The sequence below is a fragment of the Lactuca sativa genome, chromosome 5 (genome assembly GCF_002870075.4).
Source record: "Lactuca sativa cultivar Salinas chromosome 5, Lsat_Salinas_v11, whole genome shotgun sequence".
In the NCBI taxonomy this organism is placed as follows: domain Eukaryota; kingdom Viridiplantae; phylum Streptophyta; class Magnoliopsida; order Asterales; family Asteraceae; genus Lactuca; species Lactuca sativa.
In genome coordinates this window covers 29,319,755-29,340,476 of record NC_056627.2, presented here as the reverse complement: position 1 = coordinate 29,340,476, position 20,722 = coordinate 29,319,755, and the positions used below count along the sequence as shown (strand labels likewise).

The 20,722-nt window shown below is 34.2% G+C and overlaps 5 protein-coding genes across 7 annotated transcripts; 3 read left to right on the top strand and 2 right to left on the bottom strand.

The window, feature by feature from the left end:
- Window positions 1-1,453: 1,453 nt before the first annotated feature.
- On the bottom strand, window positions 1,454-2,220 carry LOC111880504 (putative ripening-related protein 1). Its single transcript, XM_052771531.1, has one exon. The coding sequence runs from the start codon at window positions 2,218-2,220 to the stop codon at window positions 1,639-1,641; it is 582 nt and encodes a 193-aa protein (XP_052627491.1). The 3' UTR covers window positions 1,454-1,638.
- A 1,795-nt stretch (window positions 2,221-4,015) lies between these two features.
- On the top strand, window positions 4,016-5,808 carry LOC111880515 (phosphopantothenoylcysteine decarboxylase). Of its 2 annotated transcripts, XM_023876943.3 has the most exons (4): window positions 4,016-4,226; window positions 4,433-4,626; window positions 4,970-5,305; window positions 5,388-5,808. In XM_023876943.3, the coding sequence occupies exons 3-4, from the start codon at window positions 4,973-4,975 to the stop codon at window positions 5,673-5,675; spliced, it is 621 nt and encodes a 206-aa protein (XP_023732711.1). In that variant the 5' UTR covers window positions 4,016-4,226; window positions 4,433-4,626; window positions 4,970-4,972; the 3' UTR covers window positions 5,676-5,808. The 2 variants fall into 2 exon arrangements, with proteins under 2 accessions (XP_023732711.1, XP_023732712.1); XM_023876944.3 differs by lacking the exon at window positions 4,433-4,626.
- Window positions 5,809-9,762: 3,954 nt separating this feature from the next.
- Window positions 9,763-12,496, top strand: LOC111880511 (GDSL esterase/lipase At3g48460). Its single transcript, XM_023876937.2, has 2 exons — window positions 9,763-10,555; window positions 11,910-12,496. The coding sequence occupies exons 1-2, from the start codon at window positions 9,926-9,928 to the stop codon at window positions 12,414-12,416; spliced, it is 1,137 nt and encodes a 378-aa protein (XP_023732705.1). The 5' UTR covers window positions 9,763-9,925; the 3' UTR covers window positions 12,417-12,496.
- A 666-nt stretch (window positions 12,497-13,162) lies between these two features.
- Window positions 13,163-14,832, bottom strand: LOC111880522 (uncharacterized). The gene is made up of 2 exons (XM_023876954.2): window positions 14,033-14,832; window positions 13,163-13,960 (listed from the first exon to the last, which is right to left on the bottom strand). Exons 1-2 carry the CDS (start codon window positions 14,830-14,832, stop codon window positions 13,330-13,332), a joined length of 1,431 nt encoding a protein of 476 aa, XP_023732722.1. The 3' UTR covers window positions 13,163-13,329.
- A 261-nt stretch (window positions 14,833-15,093) lies between these two features.
- On the top strand, window positions 15,094-19,518 carry LOC111880521 (uncharacterized). 2 transcript variants are annotated; one of them, XM_023876953.3, is made up of 12 exons: window positions 15,094-15,277; window positions 15,513-15,644; window positions 15,826-15,994; window positions 16,078-16,257; window positions 16,337-16,497; window positions 16,603-17,094; window positions 17,181-17,279; window positions 17,368-17,852; window positions 17,922-18,688; window positions 18,776-18,974; window positions 19,082-19,273; window positions 19,381-19,518. In XM_023876953.3, the coding sequence occupies exons 1-11, from the start codon at window positions 15,094-15,096 to the stop codon at window positions 19,223-19,225; spliced, it is 3,012 nt and encodes a 1,003-aa protein (XP_023732721.1). In that variant the 3' UTR covers window positions 19,226-19,273; window positions 19,381-19,518. The 2 variants fall into 2 exon arrangements, with proteins under 2 accessions (XP_023732721.1, XP_023732720.1); XM_023876952.3 differs by having other exon boundaries at window positions 19,082-19,438.
- The last annotated feature ends 1,204 nt before the right edge of the window (window positions 19,519-20,722 follow it).

The following is a 20,722-nucleotide window of genomic DNA, read 5'->3' as shown; positions in this document are numbered from 1 at the left end:
GAGCAGCAGTGAGGGGGTTGTCACATAGCAGCCAGAGGGATATCAGCAAGGGTTCAGCAGTGCAAGGTGAGTCTCTTCACTGTTTGTATGGGTCTACGGCTACAATGTCGGCCCAGGAGACGGCTCCTGGCACACAATATGTTATTATGTATGGCAGGAAGACCCGGGAGTTAGCCCTAGGCAATATGTATGAAAGACCAGGAGGTGGCTCCTGGCGCACTGTATGCTATTACGTATGAAAGACCAGGAGGTGGATCCTAGCACCCTATATGTTGAGTAGCCTAGTAGAGTAGTATGTATAGTTGTCTTTGTGATGCTTGCATGGAAGACCAGGGGGTGGCCCTTGGCACTTGTCTGTAAGACCCAGGGGTGGCCCCAGGCTTGACCAGGAAGACCACGTGCGGCCCATGGCATAATGGCAAGACTATGTTTGGCACATAGCACCTTAGCAAGACTATGCTTGGCACATATCACCTTACTTGATTACGGATATGTTTGTTATGTATGGCATGTATGGATCAGTCGATATGCATGGTATGTGGTATTTGGGGAACTCACTAAGCTTCGTGCTTACAGTTTTTAGTTTTGGTTTGAGGTACTTCGTTTTCAAAAGATTGGAGTCGGCTCGATCGTAGCGCATCACACTATGTTTTCCGCACCGGAGATCTTTGGGATTATACTCTGATATGATTTTATGATGACATGTTTTGATTATTGACATACTGGTTTTGGCATGATATGTTATTATGGATGTTTCTTATATTGTTGGTTTTATAATAACTCATTTAAAAATGAAATTTTTGGCCTTGAATTTTGGGATGTTACACCCGCCTTGTTTTTCAATTTGTTCTATACTTTTTGAGCATTCTTTGCTCTATTACATGTAATTCTGTAATATGAACGATTAAGAGACTGAACTATAGACGGTAAAATTAAATCCCAGTAAAAGAAAGCCGTGAATTTTTGTATTTGATTATCTTCTTCCATTCAAAAGAAATCCTCTCACTTCTGGTAGTGGAGAGTTCCTTTTGAAATTTCAAATATTAGTAAGAATCATATATACTAAAAACTAATTATTAAAGCAATTAAATATGAATTTCTGGAACTGTAATCTAAAAGCCACAATGTCAATTTGAATTTGAAGAATATAATGTTTAAATTTTCAAGACGACACTAACTCTACTGTCAAATTGAACAACTTTATTAGCACTATAAAATTGAATCCTTTAAATTCCAAACCTTCAAATTTCAGTTTATTTGTCAAAACTAAAATCAATACTACACAAACCACAAACCAAACTGCTTCTTATTTTTGTGATTACCTTTCTGTTGTAGTTTTAACCATTAAACAAAATTATAATTAAGTATTGTATTGTTAAAATTTGGCCATATTGATAGAACAGGAAAAGTGAAATAAGAAAAGAAACACATAGTCATGGATTTATTGATTTTCCCAAAAGGAAAATAACGCAAAGTCTGTGCTTCAGACGTCTGGCAAGAAACAAGTAGTTAAACAGTAATTTGAAATAAAAAGTCTTGATTTGATTATTGTTTTTATTGTCTAGGCTCTCTTAAGGTTTATAAATTTATTCATAAACTCATAAACTCAAGCGACCTGATCTCATCATCGAATTGGCATCAAGCATCTGACCAGGTAACTTTGGCCTCACCCCAGTCACTCTTAGGCACCCCGAGGGCCTTCCAAACAGCTTTAGACGCATCCACGATGTTATTAGGACATGGTGGTTGGTATCCATGCTCAGCATCACACCCTACAGTGGAGTCACACTCATCGACCACCTTAGCCTTTACACTCTTACCATTATAGTGTATATTGATAAACTTAGAACACCTTTTTCTGTTGTTATACCACCCAGTGGACAATGCAACAATTAGTGTATTATCTGAGTGATACTTACCATCACATGCAGATGGTCCTCCACCATCCCCTCCTTTTTGAAAACTGTTTATCGTTAGTGTGGCTGTTGTATGTTTAGTGACAACGGGTGAGCATTTGTACGTGGTGTAAAACTTGCCTTCTTTGCAACAATCTGGATCGTTCACACATGTCCCATGAGGGGGTTTTTTACCTCTCAACTTTCCACTCGCCTTGCAAGACTGACCATCAACGCAAGATATAAACAAGGTAATGGATATTGAAAAGAGAATGAGAATCGTAACTCTTGATACCTTCTTTCTATATTTGTATGTTGATGGCATGTTTGGTGTGAAGAAATTGTGTTAAGGAAGCTAAATATATATAACAATGGAGTTTTGTCGTGTGCTCGAATTGTTTTTAGGGATTTTATGCATGTTCGGTTGAAATTACTATGTCAATGTAACAACTAGAGCTTTGTGACTATTTGTTTGTATCCTTCAAACAAAATCTTAGTTAAAACAATGTGTTTTAAGCGGAGAATTTATAAACTTGATTCAGGGATCTATGTTGGCTTGAGTTTATTTTTGTAAGTTTCTTGTTTTACACATTTAATAGAATACTTGACTTGCTTGAAATTTTGTTTGTATCATAGGAACAAAAGGTCTCAATCAAAGAAAATATTTTCAAGACAGAAATTTCGTCTTTGGATCTTATCTTATTTGAATTATTTATAAAATTCTAGAGCTACATTGTTATTTTCAATTAATTGTCGATGAATCCATGGAAAAAATATATTAATATCATTTAGTTGGACATTCTTTTTAACTTTGAATTGTTCAATTGTATCTGTCACAACTTTTTATTACTCAACATACAACTTTAAAATATAACTGTAGGAGTTTTGGACATCGATTCGATTTTACCCAACGTATGTATTTATTAAAATTCAGACATCATATTTTTCAATTAAATACGGTGCATGTTCAAATTATATTTTCTTTTATTTTAAAGAAATGCATAAATTGCATTTTTAAATAAGAAGGAAAAAACACATCAAATACCTCCATGGCACAAAAAGATTCATTTTGTAGCGATGAGATTTTTGTGGGTATATCCTTACAAAGTAATTTAATTTTGAGTTCTTCATCGATGTTTAGTTGTAAGTGAAGGGTCTTAAAGAAAAAGATGTGTAGAGCCTTTTGGGTTGTGTGTTTATGAATCTAGATTGAGATATCTATGGTTAGGGGTGTTCAAAACTAGATATCCGAAAATTCGGATAGTTGATTTTTGATATCCGAATCCGTATCCGAAATTTCGGATACGGATTTGAATATTAAACCGGATATCCGAATTTCATTAGTTTTAAATAAAGAAAATAAACCCTCCAAGAACAAGAACGTTTCCATGCATTTGTTAGGTATAATAAGACTTCATTTGGTCCGGTTAAATGCAAGTTACCTCATGATACCTGAAGATCTTGAGAAATCAAACTCAAATTACTAAAATCAACATAAAAAAGGTAACACTTATATCATCCTCACCTTGCGTACAAAGTAAAAATGTTAATAATTTATCTTTTTGAATTTCAAATGAAAAAACCCAATGCATTAAAACTGTTTTTAATAATTTTTTATATTATATATTTCGGATTTCGGATATCCGAAATATCCGAAATTTTCACATTTTAATATCCGTATCCGAATCCGAAAAACCGGATATCCGAATTTCGGGTATCCGATTTTTCGGGTATTTTCAGATCGGATTTTCGGATTTTTCGAATCGGATGTTCAGATGCGGATATTTTTGACCACCCTTATCTATGGTTCATTTTTATCTTTACAAATGAATCTAATTTTGAGTTCTTCATTGATAGTCATTTTAATTTTAGGAAAAACAAAATCCACAACAAAACATATTCAAAAGGACCTTGAATCCAATTTTTCTAAGGTTTAGTTTGAAACCCCGAAAAAAAATGCAAACCGCAAAAATTATTTTTACGGGTTTGTCAAAAAATTACAATGATTAAAACTTAAAAGTGTAACTTACAGTAAATTAAAAATAATAGGTAATTTATACGTTTCTTGAAGATTAAAAGGAAAACATAGGCGATTTAAAGTTACAGTGGGTCTTTTGACATCTCGTATAGTTGGATGACTTTCTAAAGTTTTCTCTTACAAAATTAGGGCATGAAAGCTTAATGTAAAATTTAGAAAGTTGAAACGAGTTTGAAATTTTCATTTGCTCCATATCTAGCGCTTAAGTTGGGCAAATTCACTGAAGGCTGATTAATCGGCGACGGCGGCCAACAACCGACGGCGAAGCAAAGGGGATATTTTTTTGATTTGAGGTATAATTTCTCTCTTCTTCAGTTTGTATCATGATCCACAACAAAATTGCGTTTGTTGTTTATGTTAGTTAGAGAAATAGCAATTGTCAAATTCTACCAGTGAATTCTCAATTGTCGGTGCTATTTACGAAATCTCTTCCTGCATTTTCGTTTTTGTAAGCTTTCCATCCTATATTGCCTTTTCGTTGTTGTCGGTTTCTTTCCAGCCTCTCTCGCCTTATACATACACACCACCATCACCGCCCTGTACGGCGCCCTTCTTCTACATCACCATGTCGCGCTACCTTCTCTGTTAGCTATCGTTGTTGGTGGAAACCGGAATTCTTCACAAACACTAACAACTTCTTCGCTGGAAACCGCACTTCGTCAGACCACCCAATAAATTATCTGACTAACTCAGGTCTGTCTCTCTGCTTTCTCAAGCCTTTTTCTTTGCGATTTTAGATTCAGAGATGGGTTTTCTACGTTTTGGGTTTGCGATTTTATGGGTTATTCTTGATTTAGGGTTTGTTTGGTGATTTATACATTAACTGGAAGTATCGATACCCGTTTTAGGTTCTGCCTTCTAGGATTTAGGGTTTCTGTTGGTAAGTGCAATTTTAGTGCCTACAGTCTTTCCCCGAAATACAAACACAGGAACACTTGATTTGTGGTGGATCACCTGATCTTTAACTTTTGCTAACTTCTTTGCTTAACATGGAACATAGATGTAATTTTAATGGTATCCTGTTGTTCAATTTCAGTCTATGGCATCTGGTGAAGGTTTAGATGTAATGCAAGTGAATAATGGTTCTAGAAGACCCCGGATTCTTCTAGCAGCAAGTGGAAGTGTAGCTGCCATAAAGTTTGGAAACCTCTGCAGCTGTTTCTCTGATTGGGCGGATGTAAAAGCTGTTGCCACACAAGCAGCTTTACATTTCATTGACAGAGCATCTCTTCCAAAGGATGTCATCCTCTACACCGATGAACACGAATGGTCATCCTGGTCAAAGATTGGAGATACTGTGCTTCACATAGAGCTTCGTCGATGGGCTGATATTATGGTAATTGCTCCCCTGTCAGCCAATACCCTTGGCAAGGTAAAATGACCTTTTTGCCCCTTTGTCTATACGCTTGATAATGTTGAATGAAAATAGTTAACAATTTAAGAGTTGTATTTAGATTGCTGGTGGGCTGTGTGACAACTTGCTGACAAGTATTGTTCGAGCATGGGATTATGAGAAGCCGATATTTGTGGCTCCAGCAATGAACACTTTTATGTGGACAAATCCTTTTACAGAAAGGCATCTTATGACAGTGGATGAACTTGGAATTACGCTTATACCCCCCATCTCTAAACGGCTTGCTTGTGGGGACTATGGCACTGGTGCAATGGCCGAACCTTCTCTCATCTTCTCAACTGTACGCCTCTTCCTCGAGTCGCAACCAAATTCTTCAACAAATCATTAAATCTTAATTTCTCTTGTATTATGAAACCGCTAAGATCATGGATAGTTATGTAAGACTGGGTATAACAGGTTGTAGTTGTATTGTGTTTGGTATGCATTCGTTAACATGATAAAAACTTATATGAGGTTTTAAATACTTGTGTATATATCTTTTTGCATCCCCAATATTTGATTTGTCTGCCCATCCCAAATTGAATATTATATTAAGTAATTTAATACATTAGTTTTAAAGGAAAAAAAAAATTGGTTACAAAGGTAGTTGAGACTAAAGAGCCAAAGAGGAATGGAAGAGCATGTGGACTGTGGAGTCGAATTAACTTCACTATGCATTCATGCCCAGACAGACACATTGCAATCTGTGCACAAATTTCCATACAATTACAGTCCTGACCACCTCCTTAAAATTTTAAATGGATACTCCCAAGTTACACCTTACGTGGAGCTACGCTACATTCAATCGAAGTTTTAAAATTTTATTATTTCAATATGCATTTATTCTTAATATATTGTGGACTTAATTTCATGATCACAAATGAAAGTTTTGATTTGTGTTACACCCTAAAGCCCATCTTGAAAATTTCATAAATATATAACATCCAAAAGTCCTACTATTCACGAATTAACTAACATGTGCATATAAAAATTCTGCCTACCAACATATATTGCTCAAATTATGGTGTGGTGTAACTCAAAAAAGCTATTGAGATCGTGATATCAATATGCATAATCTTCCAAAAATATCTACCTCATACTCAATACTTGTTTCTTGGACCCGCTAAATGGTAATATATTGGACCCTTGACTTAATTGCTCTGGCCTACTAGATAATGATACATATTGGAAATCTTTTAATCAAAGATAATTATAAACAACCAAAGGCCTTTGCCCTACCGGTATTAAGAGTTGATGGATGTGTGTCATTAGCCAAAGGTTGATGGTATAAATCATACTGTAGACAAAAATTGTAGATTTAAGAGTAACGTAGTATGTATAAATGGTTCTTAAAAAAGAGAATGATTAACAATTATATTTTCCCTTTTAAAATCACTTTAGCACTTACACACTTCTAATTTTATTTTCATCTCATTTCATAAGGTACATAAGTGAATTAATAAGTTGTATAAAAATTATAGGTGTAAATTTGATATATATATATATATATATATATATATATATATATATATATATATATATATATATATATATATATATATATATATATATATATTCAAGTAAAACCGAAAAGAATGCAAACTTAAGGATTTTCTTGCGAGTTTCACTTTAAGGTAACCTAGAAAACATGTGATAAATAAAATGATAAACTAGAAAGTTGAATGTAACTTATGTGATAAAACCAACCAAAAGAATCAAAAGAGAGAAACCATTAAAATTTTACAAGGTCTAGTTGTTTGTGATTCTCATGAGAAGGTTGGTGGATATGTTATTGATTATTGAGTTGTTACATTTATCGGCTTTCAAAATTTGACTAGCTTGCCGTGCTATGAAGGGAATATATTCACATTGACGACCATTAGGCATTAGAGACCTTTTCCTATATGGATAGATTTCTCCACAAATTTTTGGGGTCTTTCAATGATGTTTTAATGCGTTATGGACGGATTCAATCCGATTATAGATTTTTTTAGAACAACAAAGTTAATGTACTCTTAAAGTACTCTTTAGTTCCACTTATGTTTATGGTTTATGAAGAGAGATTTAAACCCTCAACCTTAACGAGGAAAAACAACACCTAGAAGTTATTTGGTAATGCGATTTTTGATGGGTTATGGTTTGAATCGTTGAACAAGATTGGGACAGAATGGTAAATTATTTACTACCATATTGCCATATTAAATTAAATTGATCTAATAAAGTAAAGCGTACACGTCATTAATGGGAAATAAATAACCGACTAAGGTGGTGGCTTGAGCCTTGTGGTGAAGATGGGAGGACCATAACATAACATGATAACATTTAAAGCTTTTTAGTTTGTAACAAATTTCTTCAACCAACCCCTCCATCATCATTATAATTTTTTAGTCTGTCTCAACCCCTTTGCCCCTTTCCATAATGAATGAAGGCCGCTTAAATGTAGGATTGTGCAAGTGGACCGTATCATTCTAAATTAGAATTAGAGTAGGTTGGTAGCAAAGTATGAATTTTGGGTTTTCTAATTTAAATATTATAAATTCAAATATGATAGATAGATTTTTTAAATAAACACTGTATCTGGTCTGCACTAAAACTGTATTTTTAAACTTCCGAAAGAGGGGAAAAGAACTGTGTTGTGCCTTTTAAATTTAACATTTTTTCTTTGGTAAAACAATAAACGGAACTGAAAATCAGTTTGTTAAGGAAAGTTTAAACCATAAACCTAACTGATATATTCGGTTTTGCTCCGATCCTAGTTCGGTTTTTTATATGGTTTTTTAGTATGAATGTTGGGTTAGGTCGGCTAATGTTTTTGGGTTTGAACAAAACAATTTTATCGGTCAAGTTGTGTTTTTCATATATGATTTTGATCCAATCAATATTTTGGCTTAGTGTTTTTTTGTTCTCTAAGAATAACTTATACTATTTTTTAATATTTAGCCTCTGTGTTTATAAAGATAAAAAACAACTCGAAGATTAATTAACATGCAATATGACCAGACCCGTCTCAGAGGGTGGACGATAGGGGCGACCATCCAGGCCCATCTTTTAAAGGAGTCCAAATTTTTTATGGAAATTTTTATATTTAGAAGATAGTACATATAATTTTCTTACAATTATTGAGTTATTGTAAAAAACTTGATGAAATTTGTGTATTTTAAAGGTTCATTTTTTGCTCTCGTCCTGGACCCAAAATATGTTTGGAATAGCCCTGAATATGACACGTACAAAATAAAATAAAAAACCAAAATGAAAACGTATTTGCTATGTTAAAGTTGATGTCACAATAGGAGTTCAAAATTCACGTTGCTACTACTAGTAATCAAAGAGCTGTGTTTTTATGGTTTATGAAAAAAAAGAAAAAAGAAAGAAAGATGGAATTGCAGAATCATCATATCCCAGATCCCACATTGGAACTATGTGGAAACAAGTATCACCAACATTTCTTATATAATCAAGAGATGCGACACTTCCTAAGTTTGCCATTTTGAAAACCAAGTTCATCGTTTCGCAAATTGAAAATCTTGTTATAATTGTTTTTTTAACACTATGTATTTTTTATTTTATTTTATTTTAATTTTTTGATCTTGTGGGGCAGGTGCCGCATTGCTTTGTGGATCATCCCCTAATGATCAATAATGATGATGGTTGAACATTAAATATTGCTAAAAGTGAAGACAAACTAATCAAATTAATAAATTTTAAAACTTGAATATTAGATTTTACATGTGAATGAAATTTAATACAAAATAAACCATACAAATAAAACTACCAAACAATTCGTTTTTTGGACGACAACTAAAACAAATGATATAAAAAAAAGATCAGATTTGTAAATTACTCAATTGATTGAGTTTACATATATTAGCGTAAAAGGTTATGGACATGTTCCCTTTTAACCATTTTCATCCCATAATGTAGATTTGTAACTATATATATGTTTTTGTTAGTCACATCTTTTATTGTGACCGTTGACCCTATAACATTCTCGTATGATCTACTAGAAAATAGAACTATACTTTGTAAAGAAATAAAATCATTAAAATAACAATAGAAAATTCTAAATAATTTTAAACATTCTAAAAAAGGAAATGTTTAATACCAGAAACTCATCTAAAAGTATAATGACAGATACTACAGTTAGTGCCAAATGACCAATGATAAACTCCAAATAAAAAATATCGTGCTCCAAAGGTCTTTCTCTAAATCTCAAACACCTTATTTTTCATCATCATTTGAGACATATGGCAAAATAATACATTCAGACTATAATTGTCTAATTACATAAATGAGTTAAAATCTAATAATATAATTTTACATAAAGGATTATATTATATATTCTATACTTAAATAAGAAAAGTCAATTCTTTCCGAGAAATTAAATCTGGCTATATATATGAACTAATCTTGATAGACTAGATATATACAGAAAACATAACTTCAAATGAAAAAATAAATATTAGTCATTGACCGGTTGACTTTGGCGTCAACTTTGACAAAGGTTTAGAACAGAGGGTAAAATAGTCTTTTAAATATCACTTTCAGTTGTATAAACAAGGCGTACCTTATCAAAACCTGAAAACCCCATTTCACGTAGACATGTGGACGTTGGTAACCATGTCAGCTTCCCCCATCGCCATCTTCCTCCTCCTCCTCCTCCTTAGTCTCTCTTCGGCAACACCTCCACCACCGTTCAAGAAGATCTACGCCTTTGGAGACTCTTACACCGACACCGGAAACACTGCCTCCCCCACCGGCCCAAGTGCCTTCACTTACGTCTCCAACCTCCCTTACGGCCGCACATTTTTCCACCACCCAACTAACCGTTACTCCGACGGGCGTCTGGTAATCGATTTCGTGGCGGAATCACTCTCATTACCCTACCTACCACCCTACCTCAACCGCAAGGCCAACACCACCGCCGGTATTAACTACGCCGTCGCAGGATCCACCGCTATCAGACATGCGTTTTTTGTCAAAAATAACCTCACCTTCGATGTAACACCTCAGTCTCTGCAAACTCAGCTTTCTTGGTTTAACAAGACATTGCAGGGGCAAAAATGTAAAAGTGCTATGTCGACGCCGGCGGAATGTGCAGCGGTGTTCCGGGATGCGTTAGTTTGGGTGGGTGAAATCGGAGCCAATGACTACGCTTACACCGTTGGATCAACGGTGAGCGGTGAAACCATTCAACGACGTGCCATTCGCAGTGTAACAGGATTTATAGAGGTAATTAATTAATTATATTAATTTCGTTATTATGTTACTTTTTAGTAATTAGTAATTTAAATCTTTGATAATTTGGTACTTTTTTTATGATTCATATGCCAAATTATCTTTCGAGTCATACATTTCAAAATATTTAATTCAGTTTTACGACGATTTAAATATTGATATTTTGAATTACTTTTGAGATGAATTACATCACCAGCCAAATTATAGTTTGATTTTAAATGTTTATCAAAATCATGCTTAATGCCTATAATGTTAAATTCTTTGCTTTGTTTTCCTATAATTTTCTTTTAAATTTTGATCTGCAGCCATGTTTTTTGTAAATTATGTGTTGAAATTATTCATACTGGTTGATCTTAATCAAACACATTATTTTTGACACATGATGTTTCTAATAACTTTGTTTAATGAAAGTCAATTATCAAAAACCTCTTTTGCTTAAGCTTTTTTTTTTTAGTTAATTAATTTGTCCTTAAATCAGTGTTTAAGTGCACATCATATATCTTTCAATATGAGAGATATTAAAATGAGATATTAGTTGGCATTAATATTTATATATAGAGTTAAATATATTACAAAATACATGGACCACACACTTATTTAGTAGGGAAATAATAAATATTTGAAAATTAAATATAATCAGAAAAGTAAAATAAAATAATAATGTATTATTAATTGAAAGGAATAATCCTAAAATGTTATTTTATTATTAAAAATGTTCAATTAAAAAAGAAACTAGTAACATCGTTAAGATTTGACATTTAACTTTAATCATATGTTTCTTCCAGTGTAGTTCACTTTATCACATGTATCCTGTCCTCTCATCTTGGTATCAGTTACTTGTAATTTGTATAATTAATAATAGAGAATACATTCATTTTCTCTAAATGAGAGATTAAACCTATAATTTCTTTCTATTATCTTTTTACCCATATCAAATGATGATATGTATTGTATCACATTTAATTTTTCTTAATAATATTTTAATTCAATTGTCAACAATTTAACATGATAAGAGGATAAGTATGAAGAAATTGTTCCATCTTTAGTTAATTTAGTTATATGATATAACTATAATAATAAAATAGTAATATGAATTCTATGTTAATGTAAATTTGAGATCATATATTCATATAACATGAAATTCATATTTACTATCATATATGTCACATGTGGATCACAATGTGTAACATGATGTCACATTAATTTAGAGTATATAAAGTTAATTTCACATTCAAAAGATCATCGACTTTGCATACTTTACGAAATGTAAATTAAATTATAACATTGTTATTATGTTCTAGTTCACCAATTGTTTTACAATCTACTGATTTATTTTTTGTTTTGCTAGGCATTGCTCAAAAAAGGTGCAAAATATATGGTAGTCCAAGGCCTCCCCACTACCGGTTGCTTGACCCTCGCCATGTACCTTTCACCAGAGTCAGACCGCGATGACATTGGTTGTGTCGCCACCGTCAATAACCAAAGCTACATCCACAACACCATCCTCCAAGCCAACATCCAAAACCTACGCAACAAATACCCAAAAACTGTCATTGTTTATGCTGATTACTGGAAAGCTTATCGCTCAATTGTCAAGAATGCACCAAAGCTTGGATTCCACGATGTTTACAAGGCGTGTTGTGGGTCTAGTGGTGGTCCCTACAACTTTGACTTTTCAGGTACTTGTGGGTCTGATTCTGCAAGTTCATGTCAGAACCCATCTCAATATATCAATTGGGACGGAGTTCACCTTACTGAGGCTATGTATAAAGTAGTTTCCGAGTTGTTTCTTAATGGTGCTTTCACTTATCCGCCATTCAAGTCCTTGTTAAGAAGCAAGCAAAACTCAGCTTAGATGATGATAAACATCTTTCTGTAGTTGTCTATGCGATTTTATTATTTTCCTTTATCAATCATTCTTAAATTGGTCTTCAATGATCAATGGTCACATTTTTAATTTCAGTTAATAATAAGGAACCATAAAAGTTGAAAGGGACCATTAAAGTAACAACTCACATGATCCATAACATTAGAACGCTTTAATTGCCTACACGACTCTCCCGAATTTATGTATCTTTAACAAGTACTAATTATCATACCTAACTATGTCTAAATTGATAAATTATTTGTGATAAATGTGATAAAATGATGATTTTATGTATTTTACGGATAACAATAACTACAATATTCATTAGGGTTCATCCTAATGTATCACAAGAACAAAAACTAATACACATCCATCTAAAACTGAATTACCTGAATAACTGGTCATATCAACCGACTCGTGTCCCGTTGACTCAAATAACCAATTTAATTATACAGTTATGTATTAATTTAAATTATTACTTTAATTAAAATTTCATAATTAAGATGGTATATACCCTTAAATTCCTGGCTTAAAATGCTTCGGGCTAGCCGGACTCAAATAACCCACACCTCAACCCAAACCCACACCCAACACTTGATCCAAACTTGATTAACCCAAATCTTGTTGACCCTATCGGCTACTGGATTGGGCAGGTCTTTGCCTTGACACGATTTATAAACACCACTACAAGCCAAAGGAACTAACAATATAATGTGTTTTCTTCATGCATCAAATTGCCAAATATGTTTTCATGATAAATAAAAATTTAAACATTTTGTACAAACAAATGCAATTATAGTACACTTTTAGAATGATCACATTACTTTTAAAGATCTCCAATAAGTTCTTCATCAAGCATCAACAATTTCTTGAAAAAAAAAACGTCTTCTACAACATTTGTTCATGGATCAATAACCCCAAATGCAAGCGATATCAATTCATTGGACAAAAGAAAACCATCTGGATCACTTAACCGAATAAACCCGATCTCATTTTCCAACTTTTCATCATCTAAAACCAAAGAACTAAACTCATCTTCTTTAATCTCTCTTCTTTCATCATCCAAAAACAACACATGCCCACTCCTCATATAAGGCTCATACACCTTACACAGCTCCACAACAACCTCACTCCCAAAATCATCTCCAAAACTCTTCAAATTCAACCCTTTTGAAGTTCTTAATGAAAGCATCACAATGTCCATAGCCATTTCCCATTCATCAACATCATCACCTTCTTGTGACAAATCAACTAATCCACCCTCCAAATTCTTGACATAATCTGTGTAATCTTTTAACTTCTTTGGTCTTGAGTATCTTGTTCCATTGATATAACTAGCAGAACCTAAGCCAAACGCGTAAAAAGGTTTGTTTATCCAGTATGTGTAATTGTGCTTGCACTCAAATCCATTTTTGCTATAGCTACTGACTTCATAATGCCCATAATTAGCCTCTGAAAGCTTTTTTGAAGCCATTCTGTAGAATTTTGCAGATTGGGTGTCATTAGGAAGTGGAAACTCACCTGGTATATACCTGTTGATCATGTGTAGACGTTAATTTGTGTAAATAATAGTATAGGAGAAAAAGATTAAATGACAAACTTACAATGAACCAAATTTGGTGTCTTTCTCAACTTGAAGGTCATAAACTGAAACATGATTTGGGTTTGCTTCAACAGTGAGCTTCAAACTCTCTTCCCACATTTCTTGAGTTTGATGTGGGAGAGAAGAAATGAGATCCAAGCTCCAATTACCAACCCCACATGAATTGATAATCTCAATTGCCTCATGAACCTCGTCAATACCATGAGCTCTCCCACAAGCTTTCAACAACTCTTCTTGAAATGCTTGAACTCCTAACGATACCCTGTTCACACCCAATCCCATCAACTCTTTCAGTTTCTTAGCATCAAATGTTCCGGGGTCCATTTCCATTGATATCTCGGCATCCAAACGCAACCCAAATTTCGATCTCAATGTGTCAAGGACCTTAGCAACGAGTCTTGGTGGCACCAACGAAGGCGTGCCACCACCGAAGAAGACGGTTTCAAGAGGTGGGTGTTGGTTAAAATTTGTTTGTGTTGCTTCCATTTCGCGAATAAGAAGATTGATATAATTTGAGATTCTTGGATCATCATCTGCGGTTTCTGTTGAAGAAGAACCCAGAGCTAATATTGGGAAGTCACAATAATGACAGCGTTTGCGGCAGAAAGGGAGATGGACGTAAGCTGAAGCTGGAGGGAGTATGTAAGAGGGGGTCTCGAGAGTTGGAATGTTGGTTGAGGCATTTTGTCGAACAGTTGGCGGGCTTCGTGGTAATGCACTACAAAAAGACGCTAATTTGATGGGGAATAACTTTTGCGGGTAGAGGGTTGATAACATGGGGGCAATCGTCGACTTCAACATGGTTTGCTTTAGGCCTTTAGCATTCGCTTCAACAGAGATAGAGACAACTTATTTCCTCTTGCAATAAAATACGTCGTCAATTTTTGGCAATTTGCCATTTAGTAATGTGAAGTTATGAAATGTATATATTTAAGATATTTAGGAGCTCGCATGACAATGACTAAAAGTAAAGGGATTGGCCATGTATATACATGATATTTAATTCCGAAATCGATAATATAGAAACACCGGAAGCAGAAGAGCTGCGAGAACGGAGCAGCCATGAACGGCGGCGAAGAAACAGAGAAGAAGAACGGAAGTGAACAAAACACTAACAACAAAGTACTCGAGAAGGTCGGAGAAGTAATCGCCACGATCAATGAAGCCAAAAACGTTGACCAAGTCATTTGCGCACTCCACTCTCTCGCTGTCCGCCTTTTCTCTCTCGAGTCCCGCTCATTCGCCGGTCATTTATCTTTCTCCAATTTCAGCTTTATCATACAATTACACTGTCAAAATTTTGTTCTAAAATAACCATCAAATTACCTCGTTGTTCAATCATTCAAGTTATTGGAAATATAAAAATTCTGTGCGTTTGTTGGAATTAGGTTTAATGATTATAATTCTGCTAGGTGCTAATTAGGGTTTACTATAAATGATCAACGGTTACTAACTGCTTCACTGTTTTAATGAATTTGTAGGTAGCATTGACAAAGAGTATAGAGATGAGATTATCGGAGCAGAACTTCCTTCAGTACATGAAAGAGATAACTGGTGGCAGGTGTTTTATCAAAGCACTGCGTTTCCAACAATGGCTAGAGTGTTGTTACTTGGTAATCATTAAATTCCATTGCTCCTTTCACTTCCATGCCATTGATCTATGAGAAAAGCTTTCATCTGTCTTCTACATTCTGTAGAGCTTGCACCTGCTATCACTATCTAAAAAACTGAATTACATATCTGTATAAGGCTTTCATTCTTAAGGTTTCTAATATTATATATTTTGATATGCAGACGTTGCTTTGAATTGGCTAACCTGTTTCCCCATTTCTGCAAAGAAACATTTGTATGATGTATTCTTTTTAAGTGGCTGTGTCTCAGAGGTTGTGCAAACTTTAGTTCCTTATCTACAACATCCCTCAAATGGGCTACTTGAAGCCACTGTCTGCTCAAATACTGAAAGGTATCCCCAATGCTTGTGTATCATTTGGTTAATTGCTATAAAATTAAGTGGATATAAACATATAATCCCCATATTAATGATAGATTACTTGCACTATGCTTGCTTGAAAATGATGGGGTACTCCAGTTGGCTAGAGATTTTTCTCACCAATCCAAAGATATAAATCTTGAACAACACAAGGCTGCAATTTCTAGAGTGGCACAACTTGTTACATCTGTCCCTGATAAAGCACGATTGGGAGCTTCCACCTTACTTTCATCACAGTATCCTTCATATTTGTGATCATCTTTCTTTTCATCCCAAACATGTTGGATTTTGTTTTATCTTGACAAAATGTGTCAGCTTATATGTCAAAAGGATTACAATTCAACTAATTCAGGGAGCAGAAGAATGGAACAATAAGTATTCTGATGAATTAGTTAACTATAATGGAAGTGATTTCAATGGTTCTATGCTATTTATTGGGGATGCTTTTGCTCGTATTTGTAGGCGTGGGTCTGCAGGTATGCTTATGAGTTATGACATCACAAAGACAACAACTTTGATTCATTTGCATTGATATTTTGCAACAAAATAATAATAAAACAAGAAATCCTCATCTCATGCAGATGTGCTAATAAGTGAAGTGATCCCACGAATTGTTACCCAAGTTCAAAGCCTTTTACAGCAAAAGACTGATTTGTCCATTGTGGAAGTTTTTAAATCAAAACCTGGTCTACAGTTTTGGTCAAAGATAATGGAGGCAATTAAAGATTCATATGCTGTAGAAAGAATATCTGAACAGCTTTTGCAAAAGCTAGCAACTCAAGACATAAATGATGTTGAAGGTTACTGGATTCTTTGGTTATTGTTTCACCAGATTTTTGAACTCCAAACATCCATCAGGTCCATGTTTACAGAGAGATTTATACTCTGGAAAGTGTTCCCAGTTTGTTGTCTGAGATGGATCCTTCAGTTTTCTGTTCTTCAATCCCCTCCTGATACCACACTCAAGGGCAAAACTGGAAATCATCGCAATCTATTGGATGCCACTCAGCGTGTTCTTGCAGTATGGTCAAAGCGAGAGTTTGTACAGTCAGCACCAGTAGAGCAACAAGCATGTATCTTTTTTTTTTCTTTAAAAAAAAATTCAATTTTTTCAATTTTACACTTACACCCCCCTGTGATTCCTTAATTTGAGATTCAGATTTAACAGCAGCAGTTGGGCTTTCCTTAGAAAAGCTAACAAAAGAAGATTTAGATGGTACTAAGGATGTAATGCACTTGATTCTTCAAGGGGTTAGCTGTAAATATCTTTCCCTCTACTGTAATTAATAATTATGGTTTTCTTTTAATCCCTTATTTATTTCATCTTTTTTTTTTAATGATGCCAGGTAGGCTGGAAAGCCCTTCTCATTTTGTACGCAAGATGGCTAGCAGTGTTGCTTTAGTCTTTTCAAAAGTGATTGACCCTAGCAATCCCCTGTATCTTGATGATACCTGCAAAGAGGAGACTATTGACTGGGAGTTCACATCAACAAATGCTGACGTGGCAACATCTAATGACAAAGAAACAGACAAAGACCAAGATAAGGTTCATGGTTGTATTACATCGGTATCAGAAAAAACTTATAAAGACACAAAGAACAACAAATTGATGGGATTGGAACTAATTGATCCAGATGAAGTTATTGATCCTGCAACATTGAACAATGAGGATGCTTCTGATGATGATAATGATTCTGAGATTTCTGAAACTTCCAGTGAATCCTCTTTACAACCATATGATTTGTCTGATGATGATTCTGACTTGAAAAAGAATTTCTCACAGTTGATTGATGTTGTTGGAGCTCTAAGAAAGTCTGATGATGCTGATGGTGTAAGTTGTCAGTGTCAGTATATATATCCTTGGAGTTTTTAGTAAAAAATATTTTATAAAACTTTGCAGGTTGAAAGAGCACTTGATGTTGCTGAAAGCCTTATTAGAGCAGCTCCAGATGAACTTTCATTCATAGCAAGTGATCTAGTCAGGGCGCTTGTCCAGGTTCGTTGCTCAGACTCAACTTTGGAAGGGGAAGAAGAATCAGCTGAAGAAAAGAGACAAAAAGCATTGGTTGCCTTAATTGTAAACTGTCCATTAGGAAGTCTTGATCCGATACATAAACTCCTATATTCACCGAATGTAGACACGAGTCAACGGATAATGATTCTTGATGTCATGACAGATGCAGCACTCGAGCTTTCTCAAGCAAAAACCAGTAGACAAAAGCACCGGTCAACCCCCCAAATCTTGACCACTTCAGAGAGTCAACCATGGTTCTTGCCAAGTAGCATAGGGTCTCAGGGTGCAAGCCCATGGAGAGAGATCTCAGCATCTCAATCTCCATTGAGTTTGACTTATTCCTACGAGAGAGATCTCCCGGTCAAACCCGGCCAACACAGGAGAGGGAAGTCACGGAGGTGGGCCCACAAAAACGTAGTACAAGATGATGACGTGGAATGGTCGCAGAATAAGTTTCCTCCGTTTGCAGCTGCGTTTATGCTTCCAGCTATGCAGGGGTTTGACAAAAAAAGTCATGGAGTTGACTTTTTAGGTAGGGACTTTATTGTCCTTGGAAAACTTATTCACATGTTGGGTACTTGTATGAAATGTTCAGCTATGCATCCAGAAGCATCCGCTTTAGCACTTCCATTGCTTGATATGTTGAGTACCAGGTATTATAATTACATGGTATTCTTTTTTTTTTTTTAATGGAAGGGTATATTTGTCATTTTGTTAAAACTACTGGTATTAAATTGCAGGGACATAAGTCGTCATGTTGAAGCATATGTTCGTAAATCTGTACTTTTTGCAGCATCATGTATATTGGTGGCTGTTAATCCTGCTTACGTGGCATCTGCACTGGTTGAAGGAAGTAGTGAAATGTCCAGAGGGCTTGAGTGGGTACGCACGTGGGCCATATCTGTAGCTGAGTCAGACACCGATAAAGAATGCTATATGGTGAGGAGAATAAAATAAAGGAATTTTAATTTTGTTTCAATGTTGTATGTATATTATTGGAATTGCTTATAACATAATATCTGGTATTAATTATATTATATTATCAGATGGCAATGGCATGTCTTCAACTCCATTCAGAAATGGCTCTCCAAACATCCAGAGCATTAGAGTCATCAGATACCAATACCATGCTCCATGCAAGAGGCATAAGTCTTCCATCTTCAAAGGGGACAATCAAAATCTCGTTCTGATATTTAAGAAAATAACGCGATATAATAGTTGCTATTTGACCCTAAAATGTATGACTGATTCAGTTTGTTACCATTAGATGCAACCAATTTGATAAAATAATATGCATAAATTGGTGTGGAAAAATGTAATGCTTTGCTTTTGAAATTTGTTTTAGGTGTATGAATTTTGCTACCATTGTAAATATGAAGTTGCTCATGGGTTTGGGAGATGAATGAAGATTATCATCGGGTACCCCATTGGAAAGACAAAATTTGCAATTGTTTCATTCATGTTTGTTTATTATTTTAGTTTATCCTTTTGAAATTTGTATAGTGATAGATTATGCAACTCTCAATTTCGACTAGATTTAGCGATTAAAAATCATTAGACCATGAACTCTTAATCTTTGCTAGTTTTGCTATTGCCACATCCTGCACCCAAATTAAAATCTATCTTTAAATTACTATTTTTTATTAATATGAAGATAATCATTTATTGGGGTAAATACCACCACAATCACATTGTTTCTATCTACAAAGTTAATAACTGTCTATATTTTTCATACACGAATGTCCATTATTTTATGCTATTATTTTTCTTCTTTTTATGATAATTATGTAACCAAATAAACGTCCTATATTTTACATTTAATCTATTAAATTTTGACAATATTTGAACACCTAAAATTGACATTTAATGGTCATTGTAGATGTCTATTAAGATTTATAAAGTGATGGGTAATGATCATTGTAGATGTGGCATTTACAAGGAATGAATTAGACTTTGAAAATCACAAGTTACAAAAATATGATGAATTAGTGTCTATTTTATAGAAGTTAGATATAAAAAATAACGATACAACTATTTGAATTTTATAAGCAACTAGTAATTGAGCCCACACTTTGTCGTGGGTTATTACGTGTTTTTCTTACGTATTATGTATGAAAATTGATTAAACCAGTATAACATATCACACTGTTACCAAAAACACTAAAACTTTAAAAGAAATGAGCATTGGGTGATTTATCAAAAGTTGAGAAGAGATTATGTACTATTTTTGTAAGTTGAATGGTTTTTGAATAGTCAATAAGAATGTATGGTCATTACATAAACCAAAATCCACCTTAATGACAATGGTATAAAAGCAAAGACTAAAAACGACTGCAACCAAAACGCAAGGACTCCAGTTTAGATAAAAAAACAACAAAACATACACAAAGTTTATGTCGAAAGGTAAATAAACTCGAATTTATACTGACGCGTACAAAACAATATGTAAGTAATTTTTTTTGTTAATTAACAAACAAAAGTTCAAATAATAAAAAAACGTATTATATATAACCTGACTAGACACAGAAAAATAAGCATGAAAACATAAAAAACATTTAAGTCAGAATGTACACATACTTGAATTTGAATAGGTCAACGCATTGACGACATTGAATTTATACTAACACGTATTAAAAAAAACAAAAAAATAAATTAGTCTCTCTCTCTCTCTCAAGTCAACGAACGAA

What these genes read in the sequence shown, in the direction of transcription:
- LOC111880521 (XM_023876953.3), top strand. Translation starts at nt 15,094, where the DNA reads ATGAACGGCGGCGAAGAAACAGAGAAGAAGAACGGAAGTGAACAAAAC. An exon ending in TTGTAGGCGTGGGTCTGCAG is followed by an intron (nt 16,498 to 16,602) that starts GTATGCTTATGA and finishes CATCTCATGCAG; the next exon opens with ATGTGCTAATAAGTGAAGTG. An exon ending in AGTCTGATGATGCTGATGGT is followed by an intron (nt 17,853 to 17,921) that starts GTAAGTTGTCAG and finishes AAAACTTTGCAG; the next exon opens with GTTGAAAGAGCACTTGATGT.
- LOC111880504 (XM_052771531.1), bottom strand. Translation starts at nt 2,220, where the DNA reads ATGCCATCAACATACAAATATAGAAAGAAGGTATCAAGAGTTACGATT.
- LOC111880515 (XM_023876944.3), top strand. Translation starts at nt 4,973, where the DNA reads ATGGCATCTGGTGAAGGTTTAGATGTAATGCAAGTGAATAATGGTTCT. An exon ending in CAGCCAATACCCTTGGCAAG is followed by an intron (nt 5,306 to 5,387) that starts GTAAAATGACCT and finishes AGTTGTATTTAG; the next exon opens with ATTGCTGGTGGGCTGTGTGA.
- LOC111880522 (XM_023876954.2), bottom strand. Translation starts at nt 14,832, where the DNA reads ATGTTGAAGTCGACGATTGCCCCCATGTTATCAACCCTCTACCCGCAA. An exon ending in GACACCAAATTTGGTTCATT is followed by an intron (nt 13,961 to 14,032) that starts GTAAGTTTGTCA and finishes CATGATCAACAG; the next exon opens with GTATATACCAGGTGAGTTTC.
- LOC111880511 (XM_023876937.2), top strand. Translation starts at nt 9,926, where the DNA reads ATGTGGACGTTGGTAACCATGTCAGCTTCCCCCATCGCCATCTTCCTC. An exon ending in GTGTAACAGGATTTATAGAG is followed by an intron (nt 10,556 to 11,909) that starts GTAATTAATTAA and finishes TTGTTTTGCTAG; the next exon opens with GCATTGCTCAAAAAAGGTGC.